The 15,454-nt window shown below is 39.2% G+C and overlaps 1 protein-coding gene across 6 annotated transcripts in view; it reads right to left on the bottom strand.

Annotated features, from left to right (window-relative positions):
• Positions 1 to 15,454, bottom strand: part of LOC113433893 (uncharacterized) — a 40,766-nt gene that overhangs the window by 13,177 nt on the left and 12,135 nt on the right. For 2 of the 6 annotated variants that reach the window (XR_015740728.1, XM_087919875.1), the window contains 3 exons: positions 2,983 to 3,045; positions 1,888 to 1,939; positions 292 to 929 (listed from right to left, as the gene is read on the bottom strand). Coding sequence is in view for 3 of the 6 variants with exons in the window: in XM_087919875.1 (XP_087776001.1) it covers positions 911 to 929; positions 1,888 to 1,939; positions 2,983 to 3,045 (134 nt within the window). In the remaining 3 variants the exon portion in view is untranslated. Of the gene's footprint in view, positions 1 to 291; positions 930 to 1,887; positions 1,940 to 2,982; positions 3,046 to 6,090; positions 8,784 to 13,981; positions 14,689 to 15,454 lie in introns of those variants that run through there. The other 4 variants (XM_087919874.1, XM_087919873.1, XR_015740730.1 and 1 more) reach the window with 4 other exon arrangements.

Raw genomic sequence — 15,454 nt, 5'->3', positions numbered from 1 at the left:
CTCCCTCTTCCCCTCTCTCTTTCCCTCTCCCTCTCTGTCTCTTTCTCTCTCTGACTCTGTCTCCGTCCCTCCCCTCCCTCCCCCCTCTCCCTCTGTCTCTTTCTCTGTCTCTGTCTCCCTCCCCTCTCATCCTCCTCCTCTCTCTCTCTCTCTCTCTCTCTCTCCCTTCCCTGCTCCTACTAGTGGCAGGATGTGCATATGGCAGTGTTGTGTTCTGGCTCCATTCTGAAAGGTTATTCAGAAGCCGGTCTATCCTCTGCTATTTTACACATTAACACTTGCTCTACATATATTACTCACTTTCACAATATTGAAAGCACAAGCCATACTGCTTGTACCTTTTCACTACTCCCCCCCGCCCCATTAAATACCACGAGTGAGGAGATCTTGAAATGTAGAATTGATTCAACAGCAGTAATGCTGGTGTTTTTCCAAATCTGATAAATCTCACTAATACCTAGGTTTTTACATGAAGTGGTACTTCTGTCTAAACTTCTTGTTTATATTAGCATCCAAAATGAGCAGAAAGTACATGTAGAAGATGTCCATCATCCCTTTGTTCACGTGGCCGTGGAAAGCTGTTTGTTTTTCATATGTGAAAAAAAATAAAGGAAAGCAAAAATGAAAGCAAAACCCATCCACAATTCTAAACAAGAACTCTCTTCATATACATGTGATGGAAATTATAATTTGGGTTGTTTGGTGTGCATGTGTATGTATTTCTTTCCATTATTTTAATATAATTACAGAGTAGCATAGTAGCCTAGAAGTGAAGACTCTTGCCTCTCACTCAGAAAGTTGAGAGTTCAACCCCAGGCAGCGGCAGATGTTTCTCTATCAGGGCAGAAAGAGAAAATAATTGCTGTGAACTCTGCGTAGGTGTGAGGAAGGGCACCTGGCCAGTAAATGCTCAGCTTCTTTCAATCACTCTGATTCCATCCCAAAACAAGGTCATAAAAATAAAAAAAAAGATTTCATATCATCACAATTGCATGTCTCTAGGTGGCTGTAGTTTACTCAATAAACCATTTTTAAGCTAATATATTTTACTGCAGTGTGCAAGCTTGGTTAACATGTGAGATAGCCTCACTGCAATCCACAGTTTCTCCTTCCATCTGCCCACCAGAATCAGCATTTTACTATTATTCAAATGATAATACACCTGCTGCCTCATACATTTTCACTAAAACTGAGTTACAATTCATATTGTGTGTATATATATATATATTCTTCCTTCCATCTAAAGTTTAATCATAATAAACAGGGAAAGAAATCATCTAGGATTTATTAAACCATTCACCAAGATTAGCGTTCAGATTAACATTTTTCATTATGTGGCCAAGTTAATAAGTTTGATTCTCAGCCAGTATTTACTACAAATCTTCTCGGAGCCCCATTAGTCAGGGCTTTTCCCAAATAATGAGGAATGAGGCCATAAAATAGCTAAGCAAGGAGCTCCACCTACAGGGTAGCTTTAAAAAAAAATCTCACTGAATTAATAAACTGATTTTCTAGGATTTATATCAAAATATCTCATCAGTTTGTGAAATATTTCTTTCTCTACTTTCTCAAGAGGACAAGATTTTTTTTTAAAAAAAATGATATCTCTTATAGGTCAAGAAATTGATCTTAGGCTTATTATTATTATCAAGAGTGTTCTCTAAAGCCACAAAGAAGCCAAGAACCTCAGTCTGTATTACAGGTTCCAAACCAACCTCATGATGCTAACAGAATGGGCCTTTCAATTTCAATTACCCAATCTTGTGTTTATATGATACGTTCACCCACAGTTAACACCATCAGGGTTTACTTATTAACCCAACTGATTAATCTAACATATTGAGCTACAAAGGAGTTAACCTATTGCCCTCAAGTAGTCTTTCTTACCTGGGGCTCCATGGCAGCACAAGGATGGTAAGGATTCCATAAGATATCTTGACTGGAAAAAAAAAATAAGCATCATTTTTTAAATGTTAGCACCACGCAATAATAGCACTTGCAATGATGGAATTTTTACTTCGTTTCCAGCCTGCTGCTTTGCTGTTGTAAAAATAAAATGTCGATTGTGTAGATTAGAAATGAATGGAAATTGTGAATGGGGTTTTTATTGTTATCGCTGTTGTTTTGCCATTTTTATGCAGGGTTTTCCCAAGAACAGAACATTATTTCAAAGATTTGCCTTCAAGGTAAAATGTTGAGATGAGAAAGCCTGCACTAAGGCCATGATATAGTCTGTTTATATTTGGCTTAATGTAAGGTGTAGATTAGTAATGTAAATCACTGGTTGAATTATGGTTTGCAACCAGGGCAGGGCAGTAATTATCTTATTGGATTGGACCTAGAAAGGCCATGCTTTAGGTTTGTCTTCAACTTGTAGTAATTTATTGGATGACTTGAGGTTGATTACTCTCAGCCTAGCCCACTTCATTGATTTTTAATTTTGGAGATAAATGAGTTTAAATTCCCATGTGAGTTTCCTGGACCTCCTGAAGAAAAGGGCCCAGTCAGAGGTGGGATTTGCCTGTTCTCCCAACTACTCAAAATTTCTGCTATTGGTTCTCCAGAACTGGTCAGAACCTGCTGAATAACATGTCTGCTGCCATCTGCGGCAACTTATAACATCAGAGGTATTACTTTTCCTCTAACCCTTGTATTCCTGATCAGATGCTTTATTTGCCTCTTGAAATTCTTAAAACAGAGCTGTCAGATGCGTCACGTGCTGGCCATGCTCATGTCTGGTTTAGCGAAGGGGAAAAAAGTCATAATACGTCATGTGACGATGCTGTGATGATTCAAGTTTGACACCCCTGCCTGCAAGGGAAATAAATCCGCAGTTTCATTTACTAAAAGCTTATAATAAGCAGTTTTGGTAACCCTTAAACCTTTTAACACACCTCCCTTTTTAAAGGGAAAAGGCAGGGGTTGTACCATGCTGGCCCTCTGTTCTCCCTTTCCATTTGACTGCTTGGGAACTATACTTACCTATGACAATGGGATAATGAAAAGTCCAGCCTCTGAACAGATGCTTGCCAGATATGTCAGCATCTGGATAAAGAACAGAACTCTCATCAAGATGGAAAATATAACAGGGGTCTAAGTGGAAGGAATGCTTTATAAAATGTAACTAACATAAATATTATAGTAAATTAATAACCTGGCGTTCTAAATTATAAATCCAAATGTCCAATTTTTCCTGGTCAAAAAATGTGCCTTGAAATCATCTCACCTTTGTCCCCAAACAGGCAATATACAGATTTGTGAAAGGAAATTAAATATCTCTTATTAATTTTTCAGCCTCCCTCCCTATTTGCATGTTCTTCTTATGTCCTCAGATGATGCTTTTAACTACTCAGATTAGCATCATTTTGTTTTGGTTGACAAAAGCCTCAAAGAAAATGATAGAATGCCAGAATATCAATGTCACCATCTTAACCTTGACTGTTAAAAATAAAATCAAATGAAAATGTTTATTTGCAAAATAAAATGTTGCAAATTGAGAAGACAATTTTTATTTTTAAAAAAATTCAAACTTGGGTTAGGGCAGTGGTAACTAACCTTTTTGGGCTCCTGTGCCAAAAATGGTGTGCGCGTTTGCACGCTCGTGCTCACATGCCAGCACCCAGAAGGTAATGCGTGTGCCCCCATGCCCCCTACGCATGCGCGTGCAATCCCCCCCACCATCACCCTGCACTGCACTGCGCCTCACAGCTGATTTTCAGCTGGTTTGAGGCCCTTTTTTGGCCTCCCAAAAGCTTGAGGAAGGCTTCTTCAGGCTTCTGCAAGCTTTGTAGGCCAAAAACTAGCCCTGTTTCGTCACTTCTTGTTTTTCCGTAATAAATGATAAATACACAAATGAAATAAATAAATACATCCGATTCATTTTAAAATGAATATACTTCATTGATGCTTCAATAACCCAGCTGAGTGAAATCCTGTCTTTTAAAAAAGAATTATTCAGCTGAACATGCTTCTATTCTCTCTTTTCCAACTTGTTTCCAACATCTGCACATGATGTTTTAAAATGCAGTCACTTGGTGGTGCTGTAATAAATATGTTTGTGTTTGACCTTAGTATTTTTTTCCCTTCCTTTTTCTTATCTGTTGGTCACCGCTAATCTAAAATGGTTCATGTCTCCTTATTTCATGTTTAAAGTAGAGGCACATGGGAATGGTTTTGGATGTTCTTGATACTATCTCAACAACTTTTCATTAAACAAACATTCAAAAGAATGATCACTTGGGAATATTGTCAGTTTAGCAGATTGGATTAATGTTGGGGACTTTCTTGCTAGCCACAAAGAAGGCATCTTTGATAAGCATTTATTACAATACGCAAAATTCAAAACTCAAACCCATGTAAAAAAACATTTGCCAAGGACAATTGCTTGCAATTGCAAAGCAAGATTAATAGCTTCTAATAGATTTTGATTTTCCTTTTTGGGAAGGAGGATATATTCCTATTACAGCTGAATTAGAACATGTATTTATGAAAACAATTGCACAATCTAATTTCTGAATATTTTTGTTTCCTAACATAAACCTGACATGCCTTACCAGAGTACTCATGACATACCAGTTGACCTTGACTTACGACAATTTGTTTAGTGACCATTTGAAGTTAGAACAGCGCAGAAAGAAGTGACTTATGACAATTTTTTACACTTACGACCATTGCAGCATCCCCATGGTCACGAGATCAAAATTCAGATGCTTGGCAACTGACTCATATTTATGACGGTTCAGTGTCCCAAAGACATGAGATTCAGTGTCCCAAAGACATGAGATTCCCTTTTGTGACCTTCTGATAAAGTCAATGGACTTTCAATGCAGGAATTTTTTTTCTCTTTGTTGTGACACAACAATCATTTATTTTCTAGAAAACACAGAAAATAAGCTTGGAATTGAAGTGCATTTCTCAGCAGCAGAACGCTATAGCGGTTAGCAAACCAGACCTCCACCAGGTTTTAAGCTAGTTGGAACCTATTTGATACAGGACATCAGCTCCTTAAAAAGTGTTATTGAGTAGTCTATGCTGATTTATATGAACTAGAGCTGTGATGGAAAACCTATGGCATGTGTGCCACAGGTGGCACGCAGAGCCATTTGTGCGGGCATGCGAGCCCCAGCCAAACTTACCTGTACTGCGCATGCACACACCTCCCAGCTGATTTTTGCCCCATTTGACGCCTTTTTCACCCTCCCGGAGGCTCGAGGGAAACCTCTGTGGCCTTGGGAGGCTGAAAAACAAGCCTTCTGGAAATACTGGAAGTGCTGAAATGAGCCTGTTTTTCGGCCTCCCAAGGCTGCAGAGGCTTCCCTCGAGCCTCTGGGAGGGTGAAAATGCTTCAAAGGGGCTCCAGAGGCCCACTGGAGGCTGAAAAAGGGCACTTCCGGTATTTCTGGAAGGCCCATTTTTCAGCCTCCCAAAGCTGCAGAGGCTTCCCTTGAGCCTCCGGGAGGGCAAAAACGGCCTCAAATGACCCGAAAATCAGCTGCGCAGGTAAGGGTGTGGGCAGGGGTGTTGCATGTGCATGCACAGAGTGGGGCAGGGCATATTGCATTGTGGGTGCCAGCACATGTCTGCGCTATCGCAGGCCCACACACTTTCGGCACACCACAACAAAAAGGTTCGCCCTCACTGAACTAGAGCAATTTTTTAAAAAACTTGTGCAGCTAATTATTTATAGATGTTTTGGGTTTTCATTGTTTGCAATTTACCTCATTTCCTGGCCAGCTGTTACCAAATCTAAATGTTTCTAAGCTTTATCTCTTATTCCTTAGAAAAACCCCTGGAGAGGATATGATACCTCTTGAGGAGAGATTGCAGTTGGATTCCTATCTTGACCAGACCTTTCTTGGAAATAGTTAAAATATGTGTTATACCTACTTATGAGATAGAAAGTATTGTATACCCAATCTTTAGAAAGGGCAATAAGACTGCTAATTACTTCCCAATTCGAATTCTAGTTATTTAGTAGAGTAAAGCAAAGAATGAAGTTGTGGAACCTGACAGACACCTAGAAAGCTAAAGTAGGTAATATCTGTATTTCAAATGGATTTCTCCTCAGGAATATTTTCATTGGATACCATGTTCTTGATAATTATATTTATTAGAATGATACAATATTTTCATTTATATTTCCTACTTCTTAACTGCTCATCTCCCTCAGAGTACATTTTTCATGAACTGTGTACTTTGGGCCTAGCATGAGGTTGCTATTAAAGTACTATAGTAAGGATGCCTTTTTCTTCTTTTTCTATATTGCATACTGTGAACATGTGAATGATGAAGACAAGGACTATTAGAGATTAAAGTGTAACTGATAGCTACATGTTGCCAGCTGTTCCCACAGCAATGTTGAAAGATCTAAATTGATCTCTGTGATTTATCTCCTCCCATTCATCGCAAAGCATGTTGTTTGCTAGCCAGTAGTGCCATGTGGTAAAAGCCTCTGCCATATGGTCCAATAATTTTTGTTTGGAGATGTGAGCTCTTAATGCTGTTGGATGTTTGATCTTCGCATTTCCCTGGCCTCAGTGGATGCAGGGATCCATTTGCAACCTTTCAGTCATTCAAAGTTTTGATTTTAGTTTTAGTTTTAAAAAGCCCTAATCTTTCAGCTTCTGTTTCACACTATATGTAGTCCTCAGTTAATGCCAGTCAAAGTTATGGCAATGCTAAACAAATGGATTTAGAGAAGTGTGTGCAGTTTGAAGAAAGGCAAGCACTATCATTTCATGAGCTTTCGGAAGGCTTCAGGAACCTTTCACGAAAGGGCTACATGTAATTTGGAGAATGGCAGGCATTCTTGGGAAGAAAATCCGGCCCAGCTTAACACGCTCCCCTAGAGTCAGGCTAGGTGTGCCTTATCAGCAGAAGAAAAAGAACATGGCAAAGGTCAGCTTGAAGCAGCAGGGCACAAAAAGAACAGGCAATGTCTAGGGCTTTGCTCTATGGTGCTGAGGAAGTTGATTGGGGTGCAGGAGAAGCAGCACTAGCCAGCTGAGATCACTGAAGGCCACAGGCCACTAATTCAGCCCCAGCGCTACTGGCACCGCCACCTCCACTTGGGAGAGCCGTTGTACAGGGCAGCCAAAAAGGTAGAGAAGCAGGGTGGGGGGAGAGATAAGCAGATGGGGGAGTCAAACAGGAGACAGTCTCTCATCTTACCTCTTCACTTTCAATTGTTATTTTTTGACATTTCAATTCCTTGCAGCAATCATGAGCTTGATCTTTTTAAGGTTTCCTAAGAGGCCAAATTTCTCACTTTCTTCTTTAATCCTTGAAGAGGCCAAATTTGTAAAACCTTCTTTTGTAATCCTTTTGATCAGATGTTTCAGGCCTTCTTTGATTTCCGAGAAGAGAGTTAGTTGTGTCATCTGCATATTGAAGATTGTTGACGTTTCTTCCTCCATTCTTTACTATGAACTTTGATTCTTCAAATTCCAGCTTCCTCCTTCAGCATACAGCTTGAACAGGAAAGATGAAAGAATGTTCCACACTCCTTTCTCTTCTTGAACCCATCAGTGTCTCCATACCATGTACACACAGCGGCTTCCAGTACAGTGGCTGCAGCAACTTTACCAGATATGTTGGCACCCCAGGTCTTCTAGGCCTATCTACATCTTGTCATGATCAACACAATCAAAGGCTTTCTTACAATCAATAAAGCAGATGTGGATATTTTTTTGATATTCTAAGATAATTTTTTCATGATCCTGTATAGATTTGCAATATGAGTTCAATGCCTCTGAATATCTGATAATTCCTGATGGTAAGTTATAAATATGTTTAACATAGCAACAGAGTGAATATCTATGCAAACACTGTTATAAATTAAAGTTTTACCCATCAGTTCATCTTCCATCAAATTTCAACATTTTCTTTCACAGAGATGGGGGAAAACATGCTCAGGATTTCAAAATTTCCAGGAACTTTACATCTCTTACCCCCTCTTACATATTCCAATACTGGTATGTGACCAAAAAGAGACAAATAAACTGAACAGCTGAGCTCTAGAATCTATAGGACAGGAGGACCAATTTCAAATGAATATGTCCCCAGGTTCATAGTTTGTGAGGTCTTGGTGAAGATAATTTACCTTATACTCATCTTTATGAATGTCATGGTGCTATTATGAGAGGGAGAGTCTCATGAAGTCCAGGATTTCTATCTCCAAACACCAGCCTTAGAAGACAGCTTGTGTCTTGAATCTGAATGAAGTCTCCCAATGCCAAGATATTTCCTTAACTTTTTTACGCCTGCACTGCCAATGTACCAGACTGGAGACCCATATAAAAATTAGTTAGGACATTTGTCTTCTTTCAATTGATTAGCTAGTAGAGGGTGCTGTGGTGGCTCATGTGGTTAGGATGCTGAGTCAAAAGACCATTGAGAGGTCGACTGCTCAGCAGTTCAAACCTGAGAATGAGCTATGTGACGGAATGAGCTCCCATCAATTTGCCTTAGTTTCTGCCTACTTACTAGTTCAAAAGCATGTAGATGCAAGTAGATTAATAGGTATCACTTTTGTGGGAATGTAACAGGGACATGAATCCTCCTCAGGCATTTCCTGGGCAATAGTGATATCACCGGGTAATCCTTTCAACCTGGAAGCCTCTTGGTAGGTGTTTCTGGCACGAATGTAGTAGTAGTAGCCGGTAGAGATCTCGAACAATTAAGAGATCCCTTTATAATTTTTACTGGAGCAGAAAATGAACCACACTTGGAGGGTATGATCAGCAGATGATCAGCCCATGAGGCAGTCATAATCTTTCCAACACCTGTCAGAAAAAAAGGATATTTATAGTGCATTGAGGAAAATAATTAATGGAGGAAATGTGGAAGAAGGCTTCTCTCTACCTAAGCTTTGAAATAGTAATTTTGATATTTTATTTGTCAACATTTTTATAGCAAAAATACGGCTGAATTCCCCAATTTATATTGCTTATAGGACCTAGACTAGCGGTCCCCAACCTGTGGGCCGTGGCTTACTACCAAGCCGTGGCCTATTCACAAGGGGCGGGTGCCGGTGCTTGCAGACCCACTCACGGGAGCAGTGGGCATCAGCACTCACAGCCCTGCTCACACAAATGAAGCTGTATGCAACCGCACACACGTGCACATGCCCCTTGCACAAAACCATGCCCTCTTCCTCCAATCCCACCCACGACAGATCACAAACCCAGAAAGTTTGGGGAACGCTTGCTTAGACTATAAAAGACTGTTTGTTTCTAGTGCCTGAATTTAATTGTGCAGAGTTAAATACTCTACTACCAATCAAAAATATTCTTGATCCTGTTTTCTTCTCCTTTCAAGAGAAAACTTATGCAATTAATCCTAAATAATACTTAAATAAATGTATTAGTTGCAATCAACCATTGAAATGGTAGCATTAATTTAAAGTAAAGGCATTTAAATGTATAGTACTGTACGTTAACATTGCTTTGAAAGTTGTTAGCAAAAAGGGTGTATTTTTGTGTTTATGAAGAAACCCAAAATGCAACAATTCCAATAATTAATGTTTTAAATGAAATTTATGTTCTGTTTTTCTTTTTTAAAAGCAACCCCACGATGGGTTAGAACTACAATTTTTTTTTAGTTAAGTAAGTGGGTAGATCTGGGATGTCAAACTCAAGGCCCTCAGGGTACTTAGATCTAGCCCATGGGGCCGCCCTGGAAACAGTGAAGGACAAGTCTGCGGTGTTTCTGCCAGCAAAAACAGGCTCCCAAGCTCCGTTTTCAGCTGCCACAGCCTCCTGCAACCCTCTGTCAATGAAAACGGCATGCAGCCCTCCCACCCACGGCCCTCCTGAGTTCAGTTGTCATTGGCAGAGGGTTGCAAGGAGGCTGTGGCAGCCAAAACAGATCTCAGGAGCCCATTTTCTCTGGCAGAGCACTTGGCCACAACAGGCGCCCCCGACATGAGTGACATTGAGCTGTCAATGCCCCCCTGCCCCCTTTCCCCCCTGAGGTCAAACACAACCCTGATGTGGCCCTTAATGAAATCGAGTTTGATATCCCTGGGGTAGATTTTAAAAATGATAAAATGGTTACTTGTGAGTGTATTTATTCAGTTGTTAGAAATGTCTTTGAAATATAGAAGTTTGTAATAAATTAATAAAATCACAGTACACTAAAATAACTCTCAGAATAATAACAGTATTTATTTGTTTGTTCATTATATGCATGTGGTACCCATCTCATCCCTGCAAAAAGACCCTGGACTTTGAAGAATTATACTTTTATAACCTCCAGCTTCATTAAATTTCATCTCACATATTAATCAATCAAAACCTCAACTGTTCAATCTAACTATGTGAGCTTATCACCCTTAATTCAGCCTTTCTAAGACTGACTGTGATAATTGGGGAATTAAAACAATTAAAATCTCACTTCTCTGAAGAGCCCCTCATTGAAAACATGTGCCCTTACTGTAATCCTTATTATTCCACCTATCAAATGAACCTAAAACTTTAGTTGATTAATCTACCAATTAAATAAATTACAATGTGTCCCCCTAGTTCTTATATAATGGGAACATCAATTCTGACAATTTAATTGCAAGGTTTGATCCTTACCTTATTAACCTGATAAACCCCATTCTCATCACAAGGCAGAACGATTCTGGGAATATTCTTGTAATATTTCCCTTGAGGCCCACCTTCTTTTATTGGAATAACCATAGCTGTACTTTTCTGCAATTCTGCCTCATATTTACCCCCGGGGAAAAACTCAAGTACCCATACATGAGTTATATAGAGAACCATATCCCTGTCCACTACCCTTGTACTTTGAAATGGATACCATTGGCAAATCTGTGCAATTGTTTTTCCTAAGTTTTTTTTTAATGAAATACAAAAACAAAAATGAATGCAAAATAAATATAAAGGGGAAACAGCTAAAAAAGAAACAAATATACCAAATGTGCATTTACAGGCATACATGTATCAGTTAATTGAAGCCATGATACATTACTAACATCTATAAGGGATCTTTATATTTAAGCATTTTTAAAAGACATTGTAGTTTATTTTGATGTTCAAGGCACAGACTCTAATTTTTTTTTTTAAAAAAAGAGGCCAGTGGATGGCCATTCAATCTCACAAATGAATAGGAGGAAAAGGTGGTGTACAAAGAATATCCTGTCTCAATATCTCTAGCAGCTTTGCCACACCAGACTCTGGGTTGTACATAAGCAAACATCATAGAATGATTTCAGATTAGTTCTCCAGCCAAACATGTTTGAATCCATAAACTGATATTTATTCTTCAGCTGCCGGAAGAGTATTGAAACAAAGCACAAGGGTGAATGATGACGTATCTTAATACAGCAAACATATTTAGGGTTAGGCCTGAATCTTATTTCCTGCCATGATTTTAAGGGCTTTTAATCTCTGTTTTTACACTTAGATGTGCTCTTTGTCCAGCCTGATTTCTTTCCCTCCTACAAACATGATACAGTTCAGGTCTGTATCATGGATTTCTGCCCTCATCATGTTGTTACTAGGAGTTCTAGGACAAATATGTAACCTGCATTTTCGGAAGGTGAAATGCAGTATTTTTTTAAAAAAAAAAGTTTTATTGATTTTAACAACAAACAAAAGCACATAAAACATAAAAACGTCATCCTCCTTCATGAATTTACAGACAGTGTATCGGTTGGTTTACCACTTTTTTTTGTGCATCCATTTCATAGTCTCCATTGTAGTTATATTACATAATAGCTCATATTATCAATCAACGATTATATAGCCTGATATCATTATTAAACAATCATTTGACTATAATTTTATTAATGAAATGCAGTATTGTTGGGGGCAATATGCTGACTCTGTAAACCGCTTAGAGAGGGCTGTAAAGTGGTACATAAGTCTAAGTGCTATTGCTATTATAATTAGCATTGTCATAATTAAGAGGAAGATACATGAACTTAATGCTGTGAGAGCAAACAGCTAACAAAAAGAACAATTTTGTCCCTCAGAAAACTACCTAGCTTTTCTCCACTTCCCAACTTGCAGCTGCCACATAGATTATGCACCTGTGCAACTTTACCCAGTTATATTTTAGGACTTTGGAAAATGGTAATAGTACAGCATAATCCCTTAACAGAAAACCAGGAACCTCTTTTCCTTTTTTTAAAAAAATAAATTTTATTAAGTTTACAAATTTTAAAAACATAAAATAAAACTTTATACATTATCAATATCATAGAAATAAAAAGAAGATAAAATGGCAATTAGGGAAAGAATGAGGGAATATGTAAATATCCCATGGAGAAGATTGATGTGTAAGGATAAACTATATTGATTTATAGCAAGAGTAAGATGTAATGGTAAAGGAATAAGTAAATACATATACTGAAAAAGGTAAGGAGATGCAAAAAATGTCTTGATGTTGATAATAGGAACCTCTTTTCCTATTGTGGGCCATGTTCCCACAAGAGTGAAATGGGCGGCAAACAAGTGCAATAAATAAATACCAGTAAATATCACTCATAATGTGGTGTAATGCAGGGTGGGATTCAAAATTTTTAACAACTGGTTCTGTGGGCGTGACTTAGGTGGTGGGTGTGGCTTGGTAGTCATGTGATTGGGTGGACATGGCTTCGTGGTCATGTTATTGGCTGGTTGTGGCCAACTCAATATCACTCACATTGAGGCACGCATCTCCTCCCCTGGGCTCTCATGACTATGGGGATGCTGCAACAGTTGTAAGTGTGAAAAATGGTCATAAGTCACTTTTTTCAGTGCTATTGTAACTTTGAATGGTCATTCCACACAAGCAAAGTACCAGCAAAGGAGGGGGGAAAAACTCCAGAGACGTTCCTGAGATAGGAAGTCTAGTCCTGCCAAGAATTTAATAAGAGTTAACGGAGAGGCAGTTTCTGTAAGCAACACCAGAATGTTTCCTTCCTGCCTTCCTTACAGAATTAGGCCAGTAATTTCTTCTAACAACCGGTTCTCTGAACTGCTTAGAATGTTAACAACCAGTTCTAGCGAATAGGTGTGAAGTGGTAGAATCCCACCCCTGGTGTAATGGTATGTGTGAAGGACGTTGGGACACAGGAGGAAGAGTTGCAAACTAGACAACTGTCATGCAAAGAATATCTCAGCCCACAGAAGGAAGAGTGGTGTGGGAAGCAACTCAGAAGAGAGCCTCCCTAGAGTTAACATCTCTTTAAGTATCTTCACATAATACTTTGATACCATTCTCGGACTAGTGCCAATCCTGTATGTTCTCATATTGACATTGTGCATGGGTAGATGAACTGACTGAGAGATGATACAACACACAGCAATTCCAGTTTGACTGCATGCGGATTTGCATAAGAAGACATGTGCCCACATAATCTGTTTTATATAACTTCCCACTGGTATAAAACATCAGATTTTCAAATCCAAGCATTGGTTTGGAAGGCTAAATATAAAATCTCTCCAGAAGTACTTAATATCCACAGCTGGATTTCTTTTTAAAAGAAGTGATCGACATTTAAACCAAACATGCTTTCATAATTCTGTTGAGGTTGTCTCTCACAGAACTTGGAAATAAAAGAAGAAAAACCTTAGGATAATACAAGCCTGAATTCACTTTGCTGGTTATTCTACCAATATAAAGTGTTCCTATCTTTCCCCACTTACAACTCCCCATGTTGAAAAAAAAAAAAAAGAACAGATGAAAAGAGCAGCAAAATGTAAAAATACTAGTAGAAGGAAATAAAGGACATGTATGATGGATATCCTTGATTAGATGCATAGAAGGTGTCTAAAATTGCTGGGCTATGGACTGACCTTGTGAACAATAGCTATGCCACCTATTTTTAGGAATGCCATCTACTTTACCAACCTTTCATACAAACTCATCTACCTGTTTGCTAACATCCAGCCTTCCTTTCTGTTCTTTCTCTTTCTTCCGTTTCTTACTCTGTTCTGTCTTTTAATTGCTGGCTGAATGACAGACAGACAGACAAACTTTGCAAAGGCTTCCATACGAAGTTTCTTTATTGGGTAACAAGGCATCCTCAAATATAACTCACGGTTATGTCGAGATTCATCACAGTGATCTTTCATCCCATAACAATGGAGTAAAGGGTAAGACACCAGCACGCTGCTAGGGTCCAAGCAGGAGGAAACTCCCCCAACCCAACCAAGGGTCAATTCAGTGACCAATCAGGATTACAGATGTGACCACATGACATGAACTATATTTCCTGTGATGCATTAACTACATTTACCATGAGGCATTCCCTTAAGGGGACAGCTCCCAATTCTAACTTAACTATCTCAATTCCCAATTACCTATATACCATCTGGACAGCACATACTCGCTTTCCCTTTTCTTCCCTTTTTCTCTCTTCCTTTCTTTTCCTCAATCTGTATCCCTCCTCATCTGTATCTGCATCCCTCCACACTTCTCTGCAGCATCAAGGCCTTGATTATTTGACAACTACCGATGTTAGACAATGCTGAACTAGATGCACCACTTGAAAGAGAATTGAGGGCTACAAAAATGGCTCTTGGAGTGACATATGACTGAGGATAGCTAACAGCTGGATACTTTCTTGAAAATGGCCAGATGAGATAAATGCTATACAATCGTAGATTTCCACATAAAAATATACCACCACCTCAAATTGGGGCCAATTTGCAGCAAATAACTTAGAATCTTCTTTGTGATCTGCTTCTCTACCTTGGAAGGAAAGAAGAGATACCATTTCTTGTCTCAATCTATGAATTAACTTACATATATTTCATGTTTTTCTCGGTGAAACACAAATTGAATAGGAGTTGTTCATAAAAACAGGGCTGTGCCAACTTGTTTAAGCCATTAATATAGGGCTCCAGATAAAGCAGAGCTTGTTAGTGTTTGGGGACAAACCCCCAAGCAGAGTGCACAGCACCAGTCAAGCCAGGCAGCCACGTGAGAGAGAGGCTGGGCCCAAGAGTATGCACACACTGGAGACAAAAACACTGTTTGTAGTTTTTAAATAGTAATTTAATTCATTCAGAGTTTAAGCAGTGTCATTCAGTCCATATGTCATTATCCAATATATCCATCCAGTAACCTAGTCCATTAACTAGTCAGTACAACGTCCGTATCTGCTTGTATATCTTCTCCTCCCGATACCTTTCTCTCGAAGACAACGCTGAGTATGCACAGGATATCAGCTCACCAAGTAAACAGTCCTTTTGTTCAGTAGAAACGGTATCCAGCACAGTAGCCAACAAGCATTAACAAGCAGACGTCTCAAACAGGAGTAAACAGCAGGCAGCAGACAGCAGAGAGACGGACCAGACCAGGGACCAGTAGCCAGGGACCAGTAGCCAGCAGATCAGTGACCAGTAACCAGGAGGTGTTACGTTTCTCTTATTGCCTTATATTGCTGCTTGCAACCGCACCCTTAATTATCTAATTACATTGCAGTTTGGTGCTTAAAGCTACAAACACTTAAACC

This window comes from Pseudonaja textilis, chromosome 1, assembly GCF_049901715.1.
Source record: "Pseudonaja textilis isolate UNSWEBS1 chromosome 1, rPseTex1.2, whole genome shotgun sequence".
Classification (NCBI taxonomy): Eukaryota; Metazoa; Chordata; class Lepidosauria; order Squamata; family Elapidae; genus Pseudonaja; species Pseudonaja textilis.
The sequence above is the reverse complement of the archived record's forward strand: the minus strand, read 5'-3'. Positions and strand labels throughout refer to the sequence as shown.